At 41.9% G+C, this 23,406-nt stretch overlaps 1 protein-coding gene across 1 annotated transcript in view; it reads left to right on the top strand.

Annotated features, from left to right (window-relative positions):
* usp43a (ubiquitin specific peptidase 43a) overlaps window positions 1-21,455 on the top strand; it is a 118,690-nt gene extending 97,235 nt beyond the window's left edge. The window contains exons 15-16 of the mRNA XM_034083073.2: window positions 15,086-15,247; window positions 15,619-21,455. Of these exons, the coding sequence (XP_033938964.1) occupies window positions 15,086-15,247; window positions 15,619-16,784 (1,328 nt within the window). The 3' untranslated portion in view covers window positions 16,785-21,455. The remainder of the gene's footprint in view (window positions 1-15,085; window positions 15,248-15,618) is intronic.
* The last annotated feature ends 1,951 nt before the right edge of the window (window positions 21,456-23,406 follow it).

Below are 23,406 nucleotides of genomic sequence, written 5' to 3'. Positions count from 1 at the left end.
AAATAAGCAGAATAAACATTCACCAATGTTGTTATGCCTGCTGTGACGTTAAATTACTCCGTTCTCCGCTTGTAATTATGCCGTTACAAGCTTCAAAGTTGTATTTATCATCTGAATTTGCCGAAACAAGTTTAATATTCTGAAAGCAAAGACTTTGTTTAATTGAAATCAGATGAAAACAAACTGTAACGGACCCTGCCGTGTTATTTATGATTACTCTACGCTTACATAATGTCAGCCGGAGGGAGAGCAGATTGCCTGTCATCTTCGCTTTACAAGCTTAAAGAATGTATTTATCGTGTGAGTTTGGAAATAAAAGTTTCATATTCTGAAAGCCAAGACTTATCTAAAATAGTTTTTTACGCAAATCCACACTTATTTTGAAAGGAGCCAGTGCGACTTCCGACTGATTTCGATAGAGCGGGTCACATATACATCTTCACAGATGTGATCCATCAACACATACCGTATAGTAGGGCTTTCATGATTGCTGCATTTGAAAAAGTAGTCTAATAATTGATTAATCGACTATCAATAATAATTTAACCCAATAACATTGATCAATTCTTATCAAAAGATCTCAATACTACTAGTAAAGATTTAACTAATGTAGGCGGGACCTATGGAAAATAGCGGAGTCTTCGATTGGCTTTGAGAAAATGTTTAAACAAGCTTTGACCTTAAACTAAAACCACTTAGTGAAATAGAAATAATCCTGGATGGTTGTAAACATTTACTTTTCAACAACATTCTGAGCTCGATTAACAATACGACTGCTTTCTTGCAGGCATAGCATGAGTCTGTCCATTTCTAAATACCTTCAATTATATTCATTTAACATGGCACAACAAAGAAACTGATTGCTCAAAAGAAGCTATTCAAAAACGGTTGTGAGAAGGTCATCTTCATTAGCAATGCTTTCTTACTGCAGTGCTAAACCCACTGACTAGTGCACACATTGCAAAGTGTTGACTAGTGGTTTGATATTTGTCTGTTACTGTGAAACACTTAGTGGATTTAGTTTAGCTGTAGGAAACAAAAAGAGTCACTAAATGGTTGTGGATTAATTATTCAAAAACAGAACATTTAAAAGGAACACAGTTGGAGCAGTACACTGTGTTCTTCATAGTTTAAAGCAATTATTTAGACTGAAATAAATATATAATCTAACCTCATAAAGAAAATATAACCCTACTTACAAAATTGTACAATTTAACAATACTTGTAGCTCAGCTGGTATAGGTTTCTGCTCCACAGCGCAGATGGTGCCCTTCCCCTGACATTTTAGTCATTGAAATGTGGCTCCAATAGCAAAGCAATTATTCCAGTGATAATTTAAAAAGAATCACTTTAACCACGGCACAGATCAAACATATAAGACCCTTACAGCGCATACTTACAATTGTTTTTAAATCCATTTTGTGCACGGTGCATCTGGCCAAAGTGGTGTGCTGTGCTTCAAAAAAATGCACTCAGAAATGAGTTAAATACCAGACAAAATGCAGGCCGGCATATAGAGGACACATTCAGGTGATCTTTAAGGTTAGGGTAGTCTGGAGGATTTTTTTTTACCTTCTCTGGTAAGACAGTACATGGTAATAAATGTCAGCAGATTTGTAACATTATTAACCGGCCATGGCTGATCAGCGGAGGGCAAGCCCACATAGAGACCACAAATGTCAGAAGGCCTCTTATTTGGTTTTACCTTTATCATTATCAACAGTCTGTGTTCCACTATATAGCGCATGTCCGAGAGAACAAAACAACAAAACATTAAAAGGTTGACAATAATATGCATTTTGTCTTTTTAAATTGGGCTATTTGAGTCCTGCAGTGTGCCCATGCATGCACAATAAACAGTCTATAAAAACCTAATCAGTCCTTTTTTAATTTTAAGCTAGGCTACAGTAAATGACACTCGCTTAACAATATTATTGATTACACCTTAATCAATCAATACTTAACAATTATATTATATTAGCAATTAAGTTAGTCTCCAAAGAATGTCATATAAGGTTGTTGTCAAAGTCTATGATAAGCATTGTGTTAATGAAAAAACAGCATTATTTTTGTTCGTTTGGAGAAGAGGAAGACATACTTTGTTAATCTCTTACAGGGAAATGTCTTTCCCCACTCTGTTGTGTTTCACACACATTACACACACAGGGGAGGATATACATGCTGTTAGGAGATATAGGCTTAAATCTCCTCGCGTTCCTACAAGCTGTTATACATGAAGGGAATCCAGAGCATACACTTAACCGTTTAACAATAATCCACTTTAATGGTAATATACAATGCAATACAATCAAGTACAATCAATACAGTACAAATTACATACAGTTCTGTGGGATCCCACATTTACCTGATACTCACGTGAGCCAGCCAGCCAGCCAGCCAGCCAGCCAGAGGAGAAAGAGAGAGAGCACACAACGGGGTTCCTGTCTAAATACCTCGCTGACCGGAGGAGTTATCTGCGCCTCCCTTCCAGACCAGTGATTGGCTGCCCAAATTATCATCAACACCCCACATCTTAAATTCCCCCACAGGGATGACTGTATGTTAACTCCTGACCTTCCCCCTCTTCCTTTGTCCTCAAAAAACCACATGTTAGCAGGCCCAAAACCAGCCCAGTTTTCTACACAAATCATTTTCAAGCTTCTTCACAGTTTGCATGAATACATACAAATATTTCCTTACAATTCCCTCTTTTGCACTCTTAAACAAGAGTGCAACTTACACAAGGCACTTGCAAAAAAACTGCATCCTTGTCTGCTGAGTCTCCATACTTTTTATTCTCAGTGTCCACAGTGAAGGGCACTCCGTCCAGGCTCTCGTTGCAGATGACGCAGCGGAAGCAACCGGGGCGGTAAGACTTCCCCAGGGCCTGCATGTCCATGATTAGATGTCCACCTGCGTTGCACTTGTCTGCAGACTGCTGGAACCCAGAGTACAGAAAGTCCTCTTCACAGAAAACCCTTCCTGCGTCATAGTAGAACGCCTTCCCTCTCAGCCTTCGACTACAGGCGCTGCAGGTGAAGCAGCTGTCATGGTAGAGGCTGCCCATAGCTTGGCAGGCCTGGCTGGCTCCATACACCGTCTTGTTGCACTTAACCCACACTCCTGTTTCAGCGGAGAGTGGAGTCCCCTGTGCCGTCCTGGCTTGCCGTGTCTTTGTCCCCTCTGATCTGCTGACGGCGGCTTCTGAGTCGATGCTGAATAGATGTCCTCCCGATCTTCCTTCTCCGGTCCGATGATGATGCCTCCCGGGACGACTGCTGGATGGATGATGGATGTCCTTCTCCTCCAATCCGCTGATGACAGCCTCCGAGTCGACCTCCCTGATGAGAGCCCGATCCGTCCTGATGTCGTCTAGGGTCCTCGCAGGTGTTTTCCCCCGCCGCACACTGGCTCCGCACATTGGTACCAGTTGTCCCCCTTTCCTTGTAGGCGGACGGCACGGGATGTCCTCTGGGTCACTCGGTCGGGGCTGGAGAGCCTGGGGTTGACAGTCAGCCTCCTGCGTCTCGGGTCCCTCTTTCGGCGTCCGCAACCTGTGTGGAGAAATCTGATACAAATCCCTCAAGCCTACGCTCCGGGCTCTGGGGCCCTCGGCTGTTTGACCCACCAGTGCCTGGCCACTTGGAGCCTGTTGGTGGGGTGTCTTAAAACAACAGACGTCGGTGCACAGGTTTTCTAAATTAATTGTGCAGCTTCAGAATCTTAATACTTGGACTGTGCCAACTAAATAAGAACCCCAACATCTTTAGGTAAACTAAATAACATATTTCAATAGCTCTGAATTTCTGACAAGCATCTGTATTTATTTTTAAATGAAATCCTTGAGATCCCATTAAAAATCTAAAAATATGATTTGAACTGCCAATGTTTCTGGTAAAGAAACACACTAATCTTATGGATTCAAAAACAACCAAAATCACAATACTAACAAAGTGAATGGCTTCCTGGTGATACTGCTTCTACCCGTCAGTGCTTAGATATTATCCCGCTGAAAAAATGAATACAGAATTCCAACAAACTGTCCTCAAATGTCTTTCTATTATGTATTTAGATTAAATGTATATCCCCATAATGACCTCAACAATAAAGTCTATGGCTTTTATTTCTTTACCAGACTAGTTACATGATGTTGTCCAAATCACATTGTGTCTCATTACATTACTATGTTTTAGCTTAACTGTAAATATGTTCTTTCTACATTTCAAACCTCAGTTACTTTAATACCTGTTGAAACATTAGTTGACACATTACTCACCGGTCAGCCTCTCCAGTATTTCATTCTGGACTTACATCTCTCTGGCAGCCCCTTGGCCACTGATTCTCTACCTGTGTTACCTGCTATAACTCAATCAATATTAGAGATATGTCAACATTCACCAAACAGCCTCTTATCCCCAAATATGGAGCAGGTCAATTCTAAAACTGTCAATCAATGGTCAGATTGAACAATGGAGTTGGGTGGTGGGTTCCTTTCAGTCCCTAAATGAAAAATGTACATTGTAAAGTTTACACTCCCCCTTTTTTACACATTCTCTCATGTGTAAACAAAAACCTGTATGGGAAGAAAACCTTCAGGTCATAATGGATTATAAGACAATACCAAACATTTTTCCCAGTAAACACTTGAGAGTGTTTCTCTCCATCATTCAGTCCTAAAAGAAACAGAATTCCAAATTGCCTAGTTTGAGTTTCACATTCTTCAAACCGCCACCTCCTGTGGGAGTGAAACATCATCAACCAGATTAGATACGGTTTCCCCTTTTGTGCAATGTTAGGAAACCCCTCATTTCACACAGAAATAATGTGTTAGTCCAAAACATGCTTGATTAGTCATCGTTTCAAATCACGCAGTTGCACTGATCAGGTGCAGACATACACACACTCACACTCACACTGTCAGGTTGTAAAGTCAGGTTTGGTCAGGTTCACCGCAGAGTCAGTCATTGACAGTGCCTTCCCAAGTTACCCTGTCGGTCAGTTGGTCTCAGTCTTTTTGGCCATGTGTTGTGCTCTGCAGAGACTTTGATGTTCCAGCACAGGCCAGCATCCTCCGTCTATACAAATCTGTATATATGGAGCGCCATCACTTATTAATTCACAATTACAACTATAATGTTCAAGATATCTCCAACCCCTCCTTGCTGTTTCCCACATTCCCTGAAAAGTGTCTAGCCAAAAAAATGTCACTTCCTTATTGTACTATTACTATTACTGCAATTCATTTACACCTAATTAGTATTAAAATGACTAATAGATCTATTTCAGAAACATGTGTACATCACTATCTTGTGTCAAAACATTACTAGGATCTGTAAAGCTCTGCTATTTATTCCATAACTCATTCTATCAATTTATCTTCAATTCTGGTGCACTTAAAGAACAATGTTACCCTCTTTCACAGTGCGTGGAACTCTGGGTGTCTGAACATGAAACCAGTACCTCAAATTGAAATACTATATTTTGTTTAGAACCAGCTTTCCCTTCAACATGACCTATATAAATAAATATTTATCTGATCTTATAGAGCTGTTACTAAAACTCTCCCTTTGAACTGATCAATACTGTAACAAATTAAAACACTACCAAATTCACACACGAATAAAAAATCCAGTGCATACTTCCTTCATGCCCCCCCCTTTTTTTTTTATCAGTGTGTATTAGACTGATTTTCCACTTCCCTTTAATAGTCCCCCTCTTTTCCGCTATTTTTATTTACCAATTGACTAATTTATGGTCCATAGATCTTCTTATCTTCACTTATTTATCAAGTCAATTCAAGTTCTTTACAATACATTAGTAGATACCTTGTGGAGTCTTCACAATAACTAATCCCCTCTAGGATATGAAATCCATTCATCTTCAAGCAGATACTATGTCCTTATTTATGTTTAGTTCACGATAACAATGGTATAACAACCACATGTCATCCATTCTGGTCCACCTAAAAACCAATGTTAAACTCTTTAGCAGTGTGTGGAACCCTGGATGTCCGAACATGCAACCATTCCTCCCTCCTTTATCAAGGATTTAAAAACAGAAGTCATTTCATATTTCCCATGGTAATAACTATGCTACAATGGTGAAATCAATTATTTAGATTGGAATACTATATCTGGCTTGGCACCAGCTCGCCCTTTAACATTATCCATACAGATAAAGATTTGTCTTATAGAGTGGTTCCCAAAACTATCCCACTACTTTATTCACACGTGAATAAAAATGTCAAAGAATATTATGTTAACCTGATGAAAAGATTGAAGAATATGGTTGTATTCTGAACCCTCAGTGTGTTCTCATTTTACTCTAATAGTTTACTGCTATTTTTAATTTAATAAATCTTTCTGTCTTTACGTATTTATGCTTTAAATGTGCGTTTTGTGAATAAGTGTGTTTATGTGCAAACTCACTCATTCCCGTTTTCCTTTTCTCCTCCTCTGGTTTTCTCAAGCCGTGACCCCGGCCTCCTCACTTCTAATCGACCATACCAACTCCTCTGATTCTGTGTTCTCTTCAGTCCATCCGCTGTAACTTCATCCGCTGTCAGCCATTGGCCCAGTTACATCTGCATGCACCCTCATGCCAATGTTCTTGCACTGCTTTACATTTCATCTCCTCCTTTACAGTCTCCCTGCTGTTTTTATGGAGGGCAGATTCTGCTCTCATCTCCCACACTTTGCTCTTGTGCTCAGCTTGGAACTTCATGGTCCCGTCTGAGGGACTGATGAGCGTAGATTTCGGCCCGTCAGCATGCTGTCTGGTTCTGGATGCCACAGGTGGAGATAGTTCTGGCTGCAGTCTTGTTGTTGTTGTTTCAGCTCTGGTTCTCTGTCTGTTCGATGGAGAAGGAGGAGTTTCCTGTTGGGTTAGGTCTTTTGTCTGCTTGGAGGGTCAGGATCTTAGCCTTTTCTAACTCAGAGGGGGAGTCCAGGTCTCGGGACGCATTACCTATAAAAAATCTAGCACACTGAGGTTAAATAAATCCAACCCTTTCCACTCTGACTCTTTGTAATCATACTATCTGTCTTAATTGTTAAATGCCATCTAAACAACCTAATTGATGTCTACAAATGATATTACAAAAACTCACTCTAAAAATTGTTTCATCCATTGCTACATATGTACCCAACATAACTCTTTCAGGAAAACATTTTCTCCTATACATTGAAAAACGTACATGTTTCCAGCATCACATATTCCACACACCACGAAAGAACATCTACATATTTACTCCAATATTTTAAGCTAGTTCCTATAGCAAGATTATCATGTGTGACATAATAATCAGATGTCTTGTTTGCTAACCAAGAATATCAAACTTCAAAATGTCTTTTGGCCAGTTGAAGTCCTGCTTACTTCATCCTTAAACTCTACTTTAATTATTTGAAACCAAAAAAAGGTCTTCCTTCTCCACCATGATCCTATCTCTATATCAAAGTTCAGACAAACTGATGATTTATCTTCAGAAACCATGAGGAATGACTCATAAAACACTATTTTCCCTTACTTCAGTTCTAAATCAAATGAGCCAGACAGGAAACCCCCTTTAACCACTTGCTTATCCTATTATTTTGATCAAAGTGGTGTTACAAGCAGGTTAGATCTGTAATGAATTAAAATCAATATTTAAAGACGCAATATAAGTTAAATATACTGTTAAGGTAATTACTGTTTTATTGTGAAGGCATCTCTGGCGGACAGCGGCCTTTGGCTTTTATTTTGAAAGGCCGTTCCGGAACAGCCGTGTTCCTAGAAACACGGCAACTTGACAATCGTTCTAATGCATTAACTATAGTCGTGAAAGAGACAAGGAGGGGGAAGGCGTGTGGAAGTAAGCAATGAACTGAAAATGCCACCAATCCTGTTCTAACGTGATGGCGCACATTGAAAACCTAAACGGGCATAAGTACCCCTGTCTTTTGTACCATTACATTTACCAACATAAAACAAGGTCTTTACTCATCAACAATGACAACCTACAGACAGCTTATTTATTTAAATATACAAGCCTTTTCTTTATCCCCCTTTTTGATTCCACTTAAAATCAATCTCTTAATCTGTTCCCATTGCTCCCGATAACTCCCTGGAATTTCAGAATTGTCTTTACTATTCTGACGCAATATATTGACTTCGCTTTTATTTATCTGACTTAATTAACGTGCTTCCCCCCCTTTCAGCCACTAGATGGCAGCAGCAGAGCACAAATGAGCTTCACTCTTCTGAGCGAATGCCTGATTACCACAGACAATCGCTCACACAGGTTATTTAGGTAAAAATCACACAGATTTATTCCCCGTACAGTTTGTCCGGCCTGATAACGTGTTACATATGTCGTCACGCAGGACTCTCTGCCTACCTTGCGATCAACGTTATGTTTACGTCAGCCTTTCAAATTAATTTTTACAGACGGGAGCCGGTCTCGTCACAATGTAGGTGACGTTAGCGCTCTCTCCCAAGGATTTAACAGAATAGCAGTCCATTGATACTTTCGCTTATTCGATCTCAGACTGCTATTTTACCCCCAGTTATAAACGGCGGACCGATCTCAAATATCGACCATCCAGGTTTCGCCGTCTGGGACTTGCACCCAAAACTCACGAACTGCACCGCTCCTACGCCACTTCAGGACTAAACTACCTGAAGATCCACGCAAACTGCTCTAATTTCTTGTTACGCAGGACTCTCTATACCTGGCGATCAACGTTCACGTGTTATATATAACTTTCCTAACATGGTATAAAATATGCATTGTATACTCCATTCAAACTTCAAAAACACTCTGAAACCTTCCACAGCCCTGTCTACACGGAAACGTCGGGTCACCATTTGTTAGGAGATATAGGCTTAAATCTCCTCGCGTTCCTACAAGCTGTTATACATGAAGGGAATCCAGAGCATACACTTAACCGTTTAACAATAATCCACTTTAATGGTAATATACAATGCAATACAATCAAGTACAATCAATACAGTACAAATTACATACAGTTCTGTGGGATCCCACATTTACCTGATACTCACGTGAGCCAGCCAGCCAGCCAGCCAGCCAGCCAGCCAGAGGAGAAAGAGAGAGAGCACACAACGGGGTTCCTGTCTAAATACCTCGCTGACCGGAGGAGTTATCTGCGCCTCCCTTCCAGACCAGTGATTGGCTGCCCAAATTATCATCAACACCCCACATCTTAAATTCCCCCACAGGGATGACTGTATGTTAACTCCTGACCTTCCCCCTCTTCCTTTGTCCTCAAAAAACCACATGTTAGCAGGCCCAAAACCAGCCCAGTTTTCTACACAAATCATTTTCAAGCTTCTTCACAGTTTGCATGAATACATACAAATATTTCCTTACAATGCACACACACAACCACATGCAGATAGCAGAGAGGCTGCCAGATACCCGGTGCCAAGAGAGCAGTTTTGAGGTTAGGTGCCTTGCTTAAGGGCACCTCGGCAGTGGTCTTGGAGGTGAACTGGCACCTCTCCAGCTCCAACTCCATATTTATTTTTTGTCCGATCGAGACGTAAACCGGTGACCCTTCAGTACCAAGACCATGTCCCTACAGACTGAGCCACTGCTGCCTCTGAGCATGAGGCACTGTCTGCTAATCAAATTATTGATATAATATATATATAATCAATTCAAAAGACCTCATGAAAGAAAAACCAGGAAGTGAGGATACCCGGCCCGGAGTAAGCCCGGGGTCCCCTTCTGGAGCCAGGCCCAGAAGGAGGACTCGTCGGCGAGCATCTGGTGGCCGGGCTTGCCATGGAGCCTGGCCGGGCACGTCCCGAAAAGGCAACTTGGGCAATACCTCCGCTTCTCCGTCCCGCGGGCCCACCATCTACGGGAAACAGCGATTGGGTCGGCTGCGCTGCCAGAAGGGTGGCAGTGAAAGCAGAGGGTCTCAACGGACCAGACCCGGGCGACAGAATCTGGCTTTGGGGACGTGGAACGTCACCTCTCTGAGGGGGAAGGAACCGGAGCTTGTGCGGGAGGTGGAGCGTTACCAGTTGGATCTGGTTGGGCTCACCTCTACGCACAGCGTCGGGTCTGGAACCTTACTTCTGGATAGGGGTTGGACTCTATTCTTCTCCGGAGTTGCTCAAGGTGTGAGGCGCCGGGCGGGTGTGGGGATACTCACAAGTCCCCGGTTAGGTGCTTCGTTGTTGGAGTTTACCCCAGTGGACGAGAGGGTCGCCTCCCTATGCCTGCCGGTTATGGGGGGGAAAACTCTGACTGTTGCGTGTGCTTATGCACCAAACAGCAGTTCGGAGTATACGGCCTTCTTGGAGACCCTGGAAAGAGTCCTGTATGGGGCTCCTGAAGGGGACTCTTTAATCTTGCTGGGAGACTTCAACGCACATGTGGGCAATGATGGAGACACTTGAAGGGGCGTGATTGGGAGGAACGGCCCCCCTGATCTGAACCGGAGTGGTGGTTTGTTACTGGACTTCTGTGCTAGTCATGGATTGGCCATAACAAACACCATGTTCGAACATAAGGATGATCATAAGTGTACGTGGTACCAGAGCACCCTAGGCAGAAGGTCCATGATCAATTTCGCTATCGTATCATCGGACCTGAGGCCGTATGTTTTGGACACTCGGGTTGTCAACTGATCACCATCTGGTGGTAAGTTGGGTCGAGTGGCGGGGGAAGCCTCTGAATAGACCTGGTAAGCCCAAACGTGTAGTTCGGGTGAACTGGGAACGTCTGGAGGAGGCCCAAGTTCAGGAGGCCTTCAACTCACACCTCTGTGCCTCAAGGGGCGGTAACCCTCGAACCTCCTGGTGGACACCGGTGGTCAGGGAAGCCGTCCGACTGAAGAAGGAGGCCTTCAGGGATTTGTTATCCCGGGGGACTCCCGAGGCAGTTGCAAGGTACCGAGAGGCCCGAAGGGCAGCAGCCTCAGCCATGGCCGAGGCAAAGCAGTGGGTGTGGGAAAAGTTCGGAGAAGACATGGAAAAGGACTTTCGGGCGGCACCAAAGTTGTTCTGGAAAACTGTCCGACACCTCAGGAGGTGGAAGCAGGGAACCATCCAAGCTGTGTACAGTAAGGATGGGACGTTGTTGACCTCAACTGATGGAGTGTTAGGGCGTTGGAAGGAACACTTTGAGGAACTCCTGAACCCGACAACTCCGCCCTCTATGTTAGAGGCAGAGCTGGAGTATGACGGGGGATCAACACCAATCTCCCGGTGGGAGGTCACTGAGGTCGTCAAACAACTCCACAGTGGCAAAGCCCCGGGGGTGGATGAGATCCGCCCAGAAATGCTGAAGGCTCTGGGTGTTGAGGGACTGTCATGGTTGACACGTCTCATCAACGTTGCGTGGAAGTCGCAAACAGTACCGAAGGAGTGGCAGACCGGGGTGGTGGTTCCCCTTTTCAAAAAGGCGGATCAGAGGGTGTGTGCCAATTACAGAGGCATCACACTACTCAGCCTCCCCGGGAAAGTTTACTCCAAGGTACTCGAAAGGAGGGTGAGGCCGATTGTCAAACCTCAGATTGAGGAGGAACAATGCGGATTCCGTCCTGGTCGTGGAACGACGGATCAGCTTTTTACTCTCGCAAGGATCCTGGAGGGGGCCTGGGAGTACGCTTATCCGGTCTACATGTGTTTTGTAGACTTGGAGAAGGCGTATGACCGAGTTCCCAGGGAGTTACTGTGGGAGGTGCTGCGGGAGTATGGGGTGAGGGGGTCTCTACTCAGGGCCATCCAATCTCTGTACTCCCAAAGCGAGAGCTGTGTCCGGGTCCTCTGCAGTAAGTCGGACCCATTTCCGGTGAGGGTTGGCCTCCACCAGGGCTGCGCTTTGTCACCAATCCTGTTTGTAATATACATGGATCGGATTTCGAGGCGTAGTCGTGGGGGGGGGGGTCTGCAGTTCGGTGGACTAAGGATTGCACCACTGCTTTTTGCAGATGATGTGGTTCTAATGGCTTCATCGGTCTGCGACCTTCAGCACTCACTGGATCGGTTCGCAACCGAGTGTGAAGCGGCTGGGATGAGGATCAGCACCTCCAAATCTGAGGCCATGGTTCTCAGCACGAAACCGATGGACTGTCCACTCCAAGTAGGGAATGAGTCCTTACCCCAAGTGAAGGAGTTCAAGTATCTTGGGGTCTTGTTCTCGAGTGAGGGAACAATGGAGCGTGAGATGGGCCGGAGAATCGGAGAATCGGAGCGGTACTGCAGTCGCTTTACCGCACCGTTGTGACGAAAAGGGAGCTGAGCCAGAATGCAAAGCTCTTTTTCTTCCAGGCCATTTTCGTTCCTACCCTCACCTATGGTCATGAAGGATGGGTCATGACCGAAAGAACGAGATCGCGGATACAAGCGGCCGAGATGGGTTTTCTTTGCAGGGTGGCTGATGTCTCCCTTAGGGATAAGGTGAGAAGTTCAGTCATCCGGGAGGGACTCAGAGTTGAACCGCTCCTCCTTCGTGTCGAAAGGAGCCAGCTGAGGTGGTTCGGGCACCTAGTTAGGATGCCACCTGGGCGCCTCCCTAGGGAGGTGTTCCAGACACGTCCAGCTGGGAAGAGACCAAGGGGTAGACCTAGGACCAGGTGGAGGGATTATATCTCTTCGCTGGCCTGGGAGCGCCTTGGGACCCCCCAGTCAGAGCTGGTTGATGTCGCCAGGGAAAAGAAAGTTTGGGGCTCTCTGCTGGAACTGCTACCCCCGCGACCAGACCACGGATAAGCGGGAGAAGATGGATGGATATATATAATCAGAGTATAGAAAAACACAGTTGCAGTGTGTAATACTTTTTCTTTTACTGAGTAATTGAGTTGCAGGTAACAGTCGTTGACAGTTGTTTCTTCACCAAATGTTATGTTTGTACATCCCCTGGCATTTAGATCTTGCACTATATTTGTAAGTGCCCCCCATAGTGGTTTGTGGCTTAGTCCTGACTTCCTCTGCATCTGGAGGAGAGACAGATATGCTTCATTAGAGGATTGGAACATCTCAATGATGGCAGCCGTCCATCGATTTTCTTTTTACAAGCTGGAGAATATATGGTAATAAGGCAGGAGGCAGAAATAAAAGAAGAAAAAAACATTTGTTTTTTTTACATTTCTATGATTCATGGTTTGCAAACAACACAGCACATTCTGCTCAATTAGCCTGACCCAAAACAGCCCACACAAAGAGTTGTTTCCCTCTCTACTTTCAGCACAAATGCTAACCTCTGGCAATACAACACTTTGACTAAAAGGCTTTATGTGTTGGTGGATATGTGGTAGAAAACAACCTGTTGCCCAGTATGTTCTCTCAACTACTTTGAATCCTAGACTTGTAATAAAAGGAAAGTGTGTTGACATTGTGGTGTTACTTCATTAAGTTAAGTAAAGGATTTTAACAATTACTGCACCACCGCTGCCGGAATAATGGATCTCGAGTTGATATCTTACTGAGTTTTTGTTTGACTTTTTCTGTGACTTTAAACCAAAACGTTCCCTTTGGAATGAACTGCTTGGATGTAAACTACACACAACTTTAAATAACACATTAAACGTAGTGTCCACAATTAGGGAGTTCGGCTGCTGCATGTGTTAATAAAGTTGCATATGCCGGTTGTGGCTCCAAACAAAGCTTTGCAAATGAAAAAATCCTGTAGGTGTGGACTCAAAAACAATAAGCTTACCACATCGCTCTATTCCTCATTTCTGGTTAAGGTTAGCAGCTTGAGGCTACATGAACAGCTACAAGTTGACCACATTAAAATCTCCAAACAAACTGTTGGTGGTTTATGTTTTATAAATGAGTCCAACAATATACAGTTGCAAGAAATGATGTGAACCCTTTGGACTCTCCACACATAGCGTTGTGTGTTCCTTCCAAACAACTCAACTTTGGTTTCATCTGTCCACAGAATATGTTGCCAGTAGTGCTGGAACATCCAGGTGCTCTTTTGCAAACTTCAAACGTGCAGCAATGTTTTTTCTGGACAGCAGTGGCTTCCTCCGTGGTGTCCTCCCATGAACTCCATTCTTGTTCAGTGTTTTACATATCGTAGATTCGTCAACAGAGATGTTAGCATGTGCCAGAGATTTATTTAAGTCTCTAGCTGACACTCTAGGATTCTTCTTCACCTCATTGAGCATTCTGCGCTGTGCTCTTGCAGTCATCTTTACAGGACGGCCACTCCTAGGGAGAGGAGCAACAGTGCTGAACTTTCTCCATTTATAGACAATGTGTCTCACCGTGGACTGATGAACATCAAGGCTTTTAGAGATACTTTTGTAACCTTTTCCAGCTTTATGCAAGTCAACAATTCTTAATGGTAGGTCTTCTGAGAGCTCTTTTGTGCGAGGCATGGTTCACATCTGGCAATGCTTCTTAAGAATAGCAAATTCAAAACTGGTGTGTATTTTGTATAGGGCAGGGCCTTAACCAACACCTCCAATCTCATCTGATTGATTGGACTCCAGGTTGGCTGACTCCTGACTCCAATTAGCTCTTGAAGAAGTCTTTAGCCTAGGGGTTCACATACTTTTTCCACCCTGCACTGTGAATGTGATGTGTTCAATAAAAACATGAAAACATATAATTGTTTGTGTGTAAACAAACAATGTATGACCAACTTATGCAGAAATCCAGGTAATTCCAAAGGGTTCACATACTTTTTCTTGCAACTGTAGTAGTGCACTGGAATACTCTTAACCCATAGCAATGCAGGTATTGTTTATATCTTGTTAGTTTCAGCCTGTGTCATCATGGCAACATGTGGTCCTGGAGAAACCCCTGAGGAACTCAAGTACTGTCTGTGTTGACAGTTTTTGTTACTACAATAGCCACTGGGCCTGATACAATCACAAAGCTGTACAGATGTGTAGTTGAGATCCAAATGAGCGCAGAGTTTAAATGTAGGTGTGGAGGAAGGATGGGGGACGTGTAGGGATAGGAAAGTGGTGAAAGGATGATCAAAAGGTAATTTGCTTGCCTGCTTTTAGTCATAAGCCCTATATTGGGACTGTGTGTGATACAATCCCGAGATGGTCACTGGTTTATGTTTTATGTTCTCCCTCTGACCCTTTTTTTCATTATGTGTGTCTTACAGGATCCACAAGTTCATCAATGTCAGACCACTGGCTGATACGGCTGACAGGGGACAGTCAGAGAGGCAGTATGGTCTCTCGATCCTCCACCACCTGCCCATCCTCCTTACCTGACTCACCCGAGTCTCCGGTCTTCTTTGAAAACGGTTCAAAAGAAGAAAGAGGTAAGGGGCTCCACTCAGTATTTGCCCTAATTAGTTCACTACCTTATTGGTTGTTTAGAATCAGAATCAGAATAACTGTATTGGTCCCACAGAGGGGACATTTACATTGTTACAGCAGAAAAAGAGAAAAGAGCCAAAGACAGCTTAATGTTACCTAAGCATGCATAAAAAAGTACTAAAGATAAAAAAATATATATAATTAAAAAAGTTACACATTTTATAAAATACACATCCTGTAACAGTTCTGAGGATTTAGCAGCCAGGTATATACAGTATTGCACAGTTTTTAACGGCTCCCAGAGTTTTTATGGTTTAGTTAAAGATGTCACATTTAAATTGAAAAACTAAAACATTTCCCCTCTCTTCATTAGGGGGTTTCGATAGCAGGCCTTTTATCAGAGGTCTTCAGGGAAGGAGTGTGAGCATGAGAGCACCCAGCAAGACCAGGGAAACACTGAGCAAAGTTTTCCCCCTGCGCTGGTCCTTCGGTTCAAAGGACAGACGGAAACCTGACCCAGTGCCCCCGGCTGTCCAAGACCCTGCCCCTGTGGAGCTGGTACAGTACTTGGAGTCTGGCCGGCGGCCCCGGTGCACAAAAGATCCAATAGCAACGTTGATGAACGAGCCACGCAGCGCAAGGGAAGCTTCTGAGGGCCGGGCTTCCGCTAATGTTCGATCTTCCAGTGTTGGAAGTTTAAGTTGTTTAAATAAGGCAGGAGATGGGCTGCCGCTTGAGTCTACAAAGGTACCTGAGGGCCAGAGGAGGCCGTCAGATAAGACAGCAAGCTTGAGACGCAGTAAGGGGAGCCAGCCAAGAGACGACAGGACGACAAATATCAGCAGTAGCTCTAGCAGTAACACTCTCACCAGGAGGAAAGATGACAGGAAGGAAAGCTCCTCCAAAGCTTGCCAGGATACTGAGACAAAAAGGAGTTCCAGTGCTGGTGTTCAGTCCAGCTGCAGCACTCCTAGCCTTCAGGATGGGACCCTGAGAAGACAAAAAGGGGACAGGGCTGATACACAAGGTGCATACGAAGGAAACTCTAAGACTAAGAAAGAAGAAGTGCCTAGGAACCATGAAGGACTGCTCTCCTTCTTTAAAGGTAGTTTCCTGAAGAAGGATAGGGACTCAAGGAAGTCAAAGGAGGGTGAATCAGGAAGAGGAGCCGGTGAGGAAGGAGGCAGAAGGACGCTCTCTAAGTCGTCGCTGTCAAATGGAGCAGCAGCAGCAGCAGGAGGAGGAACTGAACTGGAAGTACACAAGTCTAATGGCTCGGGCCACCGGGGCGACGAACTGGCAAACGGGAAGGTGGGACGGACAACGGCGGATATCAAGCGCTCCCAGAGCTCCTCCAACATCCCCATCAAAGCGGAGCAGAGCATGCGTAGGACAGCTTCCCTGCATCGCAACGGGATGTCTACAGCCCCATCACGCAGCCTGGCAACAGACAAACCGCCGCACGGCACCCTGCAGAGGACTCGATACAGCACAACCTCGCTTGGACGCAAAAAGACAGTCCCAGAGTCCAGCTTCTGACACACAGATCATCAACTCAGCCATACACACACAAAGCCTTGTATTTAGCAATAGAGAGCAATTCCAAGTGGTGCCCCTCTTTGTCCTTAGAAAATGAACAGCATGAAGTGGAATGCACAACGGAGTTGAGAGGCTCAGAGCATATATAGGGTAGTTAAATGCTGGGAGAATGAGAGCAGAATAAAGTCATTGGACCTGTCCATCAAATTTAAGAGAGTCCATTTTATTTGGGTTTTTTATGACTTAAAACAAGTGCCTGATAAATGTATATTATGCAGTTAAGAACCAATGAGTTAGTCTGTTTAGCACTGGAAGCACGAAGTGACACACACATAATTAGTTAAGCATATTATCCACATTCGTGTCTTATCGCTGTAGTTTGAGTGCTGGAATTTCTCACTCCATTGTGAATTCTCATGGTTGTTTGATTACAATCTGGACGCACTGATTGTGTTCCTTTATAAGAATGTAATGTGGCCACTTCATTAACGGTGGTGCTTTGAGGCTTCATATTCTGCTTAACATTTATTATCCATCTTTAATCCCTTGTTTAAAGTTTTCAAAGTACACGATGGCTTTAAACATGAATCAGTGTTTTGATAAAGCATAAGCTTGTCCCTGACTGCAGTGTTGACCCTGCACAACAAAGACCTTTATCAGTGATATCCCACTGGGTGGGTAGGATTGGTATTCTGTAGAATCTCTGACTTGGGTCACACAATCATTATTTGGCTAAAAAATTAAATCCCTAACAGAGCCAATAACGATTTATTTATATTCATGCTATATCGACCCTTTGGAAATGTGTCAAACCTTTTATATAACATTCATTCCTATTAATTCCATTGGGTTTGTTCTTTTAATATTCTAGTTTTGTGTGTAACCACTTTAATTTGTTATTTATGATTTGTGTTTGTGAAGGTGACCACAGTGGGTGAGTGTTTTTATCAATATCCTCCCCCTACTCAAAATGTATATGTGACAGTAACACATGCTGTTTTATTGAAGCTTTAGTTGGAGCTGCCTGAAAAACCTGCTCCTTTTGATTATGAAGAATGTTCACCCTAATCTGATATTCACTGTCATCTTCACCGTAGCAGAGATTGAAATATTACGCCCAAACCTTAACCACACTGGCCAGTTATCAGAAAGTCAAATACTCAAAATATCGAAAATGGAAGGAGTAAAGAGGGCCAATGTTTTAGGGTGATGTTTTCTTCTAATTATACCTTTAATTTGTTTCATATTTTTTAATCATTATAGTATTAACAATCGTATTGAAGGTTTTAAAATGACCCAATTAAAACAAATTGAAAAAAGTGAAATGAAATGCATTATTAGAAAACTGCAGACTAAATTTAACAATTTCATGTTTTTCTTTCTGATACGAACCGTGCATACAATCAAACTTCCCCTTCACCTTATCACGAAAATTAGAAAAATAAATGGTCATTCATGTCGTGATAAAAAAGATAATTCATGCAGTTATCAAAAACAAAAATTAAATTTTTGTTTTTTACACACCCTTTTATTTCAAACATTGCAAACACAAATATGATGTGAATGACAATGTATATTTTCAGTTTTCTTTGTTTTAATATAGACATCTTAAATCTCCCACATAAATCAGCTGGAACTCAAAAGTAATGTTCGGCATGATGAAGGATATCTGGTGCCTTTTGCCTTTCACAGCCTATTGTGATAAAAAAAAAAAAAGATGACGTAAGCATGTCATGTGAGCGTGATTTGGGTTTATGTTGCACATTATTGGGACACATGAAAGCATATTTAATTTATTTCGTGTAATCTGTTTAATTTTTGTATATACTTTTACATTGCTATATATTTTACCCACTATAAATGTGCTTCGCATTTAATTTGTATACTTTTATGTAGAACAACTTCCCTTTGGCCACTGTACCTTTTCAGAAACTCCTCTCTCACATCCATTGAAAAACTTGTAGAGAAAAGCAGCGCATTGATCTCTTTATCCTGGACCTGGTATCCCCAGCCCCTCCATTTAAAAAAGGGTGACTTTCTAGTCTCATGTCTGCTTCAAATTCTGGTCGTATGGTGTATCAAGTGAGGATCGATCCTTCTTTTCTGCTGCATTGATTTTCTGATGCGTATGTGCACATAAATTATCCCATGAGGCAATTTTTTGATAATTGCACAATGCTGAAAAGACTGAGAAGAGCACATAATCAACAGTATTTTATTGTTTAGTGTTTGTAACCGTAATTTCGGTTCCAACCTCTCAACCAACACTATTTGCCCAGTATCGACAATTTCTAACGTACTTCTAAATGACCAAATGACAGTGACTATTAGATTTACAGGAGATAATATTCTGTGCAATTGTCAAATCTTTTGTTCAGTCTACTCTAACTGAAGTTTTGTAATTATGTGTCAACCCACATTAGAAACTGTAACACGCTCTTTTGTTTGAAAGGAGAGAGTAGTGGATGAAGGCTGTGGAATTGAACATCTGATTTACACAAGTATTAGTAACATTTACTAATGAAAGGCTCAGGCTTCTTTATTCTAATTTCAAAAGCATCACATCACCCTTAGAAATCACCAAAGACTAAAAAACGAAATGTAATTTGTTGCAAAAGCTGTATTTAAGCTTGTCACATTGATCATATATGCCAACATGTTGTAGAACCCATCATTATCCTACATGCAAATAAAGAAGCCTTTCCTTTTTATTTGGAAGCATTTAATGTATTATTCAAATTAAAAGGAGAAACAGACTGTTTCGAAAGAACGTTTTCTATGCAGATCATTAATGTAGCTTGTTGAACATGTGACTCAACACTTTTTGTGACACAAGCTGCTAAAAATAAGACTAATAAGCAGTATACCTTCATATCCATATACATGTGACACATTCAATTCCTTATTCCAGATGTTGTTCAGATGTGACCTCCAGCAGTAATTCATTGGGAGATACACATATTTGTTTCCCTTTCATTACCACTGAAAAATGGGGCTTTTGGCAATGGTCTGCATTCTCTGATTTCCTCCTGCTTATTTTTATGCTAGAAGATGTTCTGAATTGATTGAACATGATTAATTGCTGCTGTCATAGTGTATCTTTGAAATACATGGTGTGCAAAGACTTGAAATACCACCAATTAATCCAAAGCTTGAAAGGTCATGTTGACAAGTAATTCATCTTTGTGGAGGCCTTAGTCCCACACAGGTAGGTTGAGTGTTCAGAAAATTCTCTTTCCGCAACAAATAAGTTGGAAAAGTGGCACTTAAAAAATGCATGAAGTGTTAAGCCTCTGGATCAGTTGACTCACTCACAACATTTACAAAATGACTTTTACAAACACCTTCAGTAAGCGGTAAATAAAAATGCTTTGACGCAGCCTTAAGTGAGGAAGCAATAATCGTGGAATGTCTTATTCATTTATGTTGACCATAAGTTGTTGCTCACAGGCACGAAAGGTTAAAGAAGTCGAGCACCGCAGCAAATGTTTTCGAAAACACTAATAAATCAAAGTCAGGTGTTTAGTTTTAACTTTGAAACATCATGATGGGTTGACGGTGGCTTTGTTTTGACTGCAGCTGCTATTTGCATGGAATTACCAAACCTTTTAAAAAGAATAAAAAAGCGGCCACTGTCAATCAAAAACATTTTGAAAGAAAAGGCAATGGAAACACGCAGTTGCTAAATGTTCACGCTGTAATTGGCTCTTACTAGCCGACTCTCCTCAACTTACAGGGACGAAATGACAGCGGTGGCTTCATATTGAACACAATTATATGTCTGTTTAAAATCTGCCCTGTGGGGTTGCCCATACTCCTTCTCATTTGAATTTTCAAGAAAGGTAGAAAGAAAGACAACAAAAAAAGACATTTGACAGAAAATAAATTAAAAAGTTCAGTTTCAAACCTGGGGAATAGTTTTTCCAGCTAAAGAGTTAGAATAGAAAATATATATTGATTAGAGCATTACACATCTTTATACACCATTCCCATCATTTTAGTAAATGTTTTGAAAGCTACAAAATACATGTAGTATACATCTAAAGATCAACATGTCTTACATTCAGAAGTTGAAAAACACTCACAAAGCAGAAGATAAAATACATTTATATGAGGGATCAATGCTGAAATAAAAAATAGGATAAATAGGGACACCATGTCTGTATTGCAGAATAAATGTGTATATCTTTTTTTCTGACTGGCTCAATCTGCATGGGCCCACATACACACTCGGTTTACGCTGCCAAACTGAGCACTACTGTTTTAACATGCATCTTTTTGAAAATGTTGCTTGAAGATGTTTTTATATGCAATTTTACTACATTTGATGGGAAGAAATCTGTGTGTGTGTGTGTGTGTGTGTGTGTGTGTGTGTGTGTGTGTGTGTGTGTGTGTGTGTGTGTGTGTGTGTGTGTGTGTGTGTGTGTGTGTGTGTGTGTGTGTGTGTGTGTGTGTGTGTGTGTGTGTGTGTGTGTGTGTGTGTGTGTGTGTGTGTGAGAAAAGAAAGAGTGATTAAAGAAAATTGTTATCATTGACATACAACTTGTGAGATTTAGTGATTTGGGAATATGATGCCAACTGAACTGACATTCTTTGTATTTTAGGGTGTACACCTTCAAGGGTGTACACCTTCAATGTAAAACAACTTTCTGCCTTCTGTACATGTTTCATTTTCCAACACAACAAATAAAAATGTATTATTTATGATTATTGACTTCAGTAAACACCTTTTAAAATGCTTGATTAAAAAAAGGATTATACATCTAAAATAGTTATATACATATCATATTTACATTTGGTATATTTACTGAAATGAATAAGTTGTTTCTTCATCAAATCATAAACCAGACTTTATCAGATGAATGTAGGGGAGTTAAGAGATTAGAATATATAACTATGAAAAGAAGAGGAGCATCATTTTGAATGAGCATAAAACAGAAGTGAAGAAGAAGTACCAGTAAATTGTGTTTATCTACAGTTCAAAAATGTAAAAGCTTAATCGAACAACTGCTCAAAGGTGAATTAGAGCTTCATTAATGTTATAATTTGCTGCTTTTATATTTAATGAACTGAATATTTTTCACTTTGAGACTGGAGTTTAGTTTTTTAATGAAGCAAGGATATTTACTATGTTCTGACATTCAATAGACATGATTAACAAATGAGTATTAGTAGTATATAGTATTAGTATATAGTAGAGTATTATTGCCATGATAAACCTGTTACAATCCTTTTTATAGCAGCGATACACTTTTTAAATACAACATTAACATATATTTGAAGTTGGTATGTTTAGCTTACTTATTTACAAATCACATTCGTCTGATATTCACTCTCTTTTAGCTCTGTTATGGTCTCCCCCGACAAGCGACATTTATGTTATTTTTAGCTGCTGAATGCTGCACTATTTTCACCATTTAGTCTCTCTCTCTCTCTCTCTCTCTCTCTCTCTCTCTCTCTCTCTCTCTCTGCTGTTTGGTGCAGATCAGCTAGTTGGGTTTTAGAGCTGCTTTTGCTGAACAGCTGCTCGCTGTGGCCAAAAATGAGAGTGATATGAATGAACAAAAAGGTGGGACACCTTAGTAATGAGCTGAAACTCTCTGCACAGCTCAGTTAAGCCAGGGGCAGCAGCACATTCAGGGGATTATTCTATGTTTACAATAAGTGATCTCTTTTGCATTTTCACTTTCAATCCATTAAAATATCATTTTAAGCAGCTTTAATTAATAGTTGAACAATTATCACTAGGTGGAGCCCTTGGTTACCTACTTTCCATGACTGTCAAAGGGGACATATTGTGCTTATTTTTAGGACAATAATAGTATTGTGTGCCTCTGTGACATGTTTACATGCTATAATGTTCAAAAATGCCTTTATTACTGCCTCTTTTCACCCTCTGTCTGAAACCAGAGCCCAGTCCGTCTGATTGGTTAGATTAGTATTAGATTAGAATCGGAGGATGAAACCCTCTTTTATTGTCACACATACATGCACACAGACAGTGACATTTGACCTCTGCATTCAACCCATCCTAGTACTAGGAGCAGTGGTGCAGGCCTAAGCTGGTGTGTTGTGATTGGTCAACCGCTTAGAGATGTACCGCTCCTTAGCCTATCACATACAACGTGTAGGAGTGTTAGCCAATAGAAGCACAAGGGTTATAGTGATGTCTTTATGTTATGGGAGCGAACAACGGAGTCCAAGAGGAGTTTCAGGCAGGGGGAGTGGGGGCAGCGAGAAAGACACTCCCTCTGGAGGAAACTTTGGGAGTTTAGCCTTTGCAGACCTTTTAAATGCACACAACCCCTATAGAAACACAGTACAGGCTAGGGAAAACCCAAAAAAGCATAATAGAGCCTCTTTAAATACGAGACTGCAGCAACTGAACCAGTTCATGTTTCAAATATCTCTCAGTTAAGGACACAGAGGGTCTAAAGCAGCCATGTGCGAAAAAAGATGCATAAATGGGTGGCATGTCATCTGTAAAAAATAGCGTCTCTGTCTCCTTGGGTGCACCTTTTACTAGTAAACACAGACCTGCATGCAGATGTGTCAGTGTGACTGGTGTTGCCCGGCTCAGATCAAACTGAGGTCAATGCCCAGTAGAAAATTAGGAGCTTAG

The sequence above is a fragment of the Pseudochaenichthys georgianus genome, chromosome 1 (genome assembly GCF_902827115.2).
Source record: "Pseudochaenichthys georgianus chromosome 1, fPseGeo1.2, whole genome shotgun sequence".
Classification (NCBI taxonomy): Eukaryota; Metazoa; Chordata; class Actinopteri; order Perciformes; family Channichthyidae; genus Pseudochaenichthys; species Pseudochaenichthys georgianus.
Note: the sequence above shows the minus strand (reverse complement) of the source record. Positions and strands in the feature narration are given on the sequence as shown.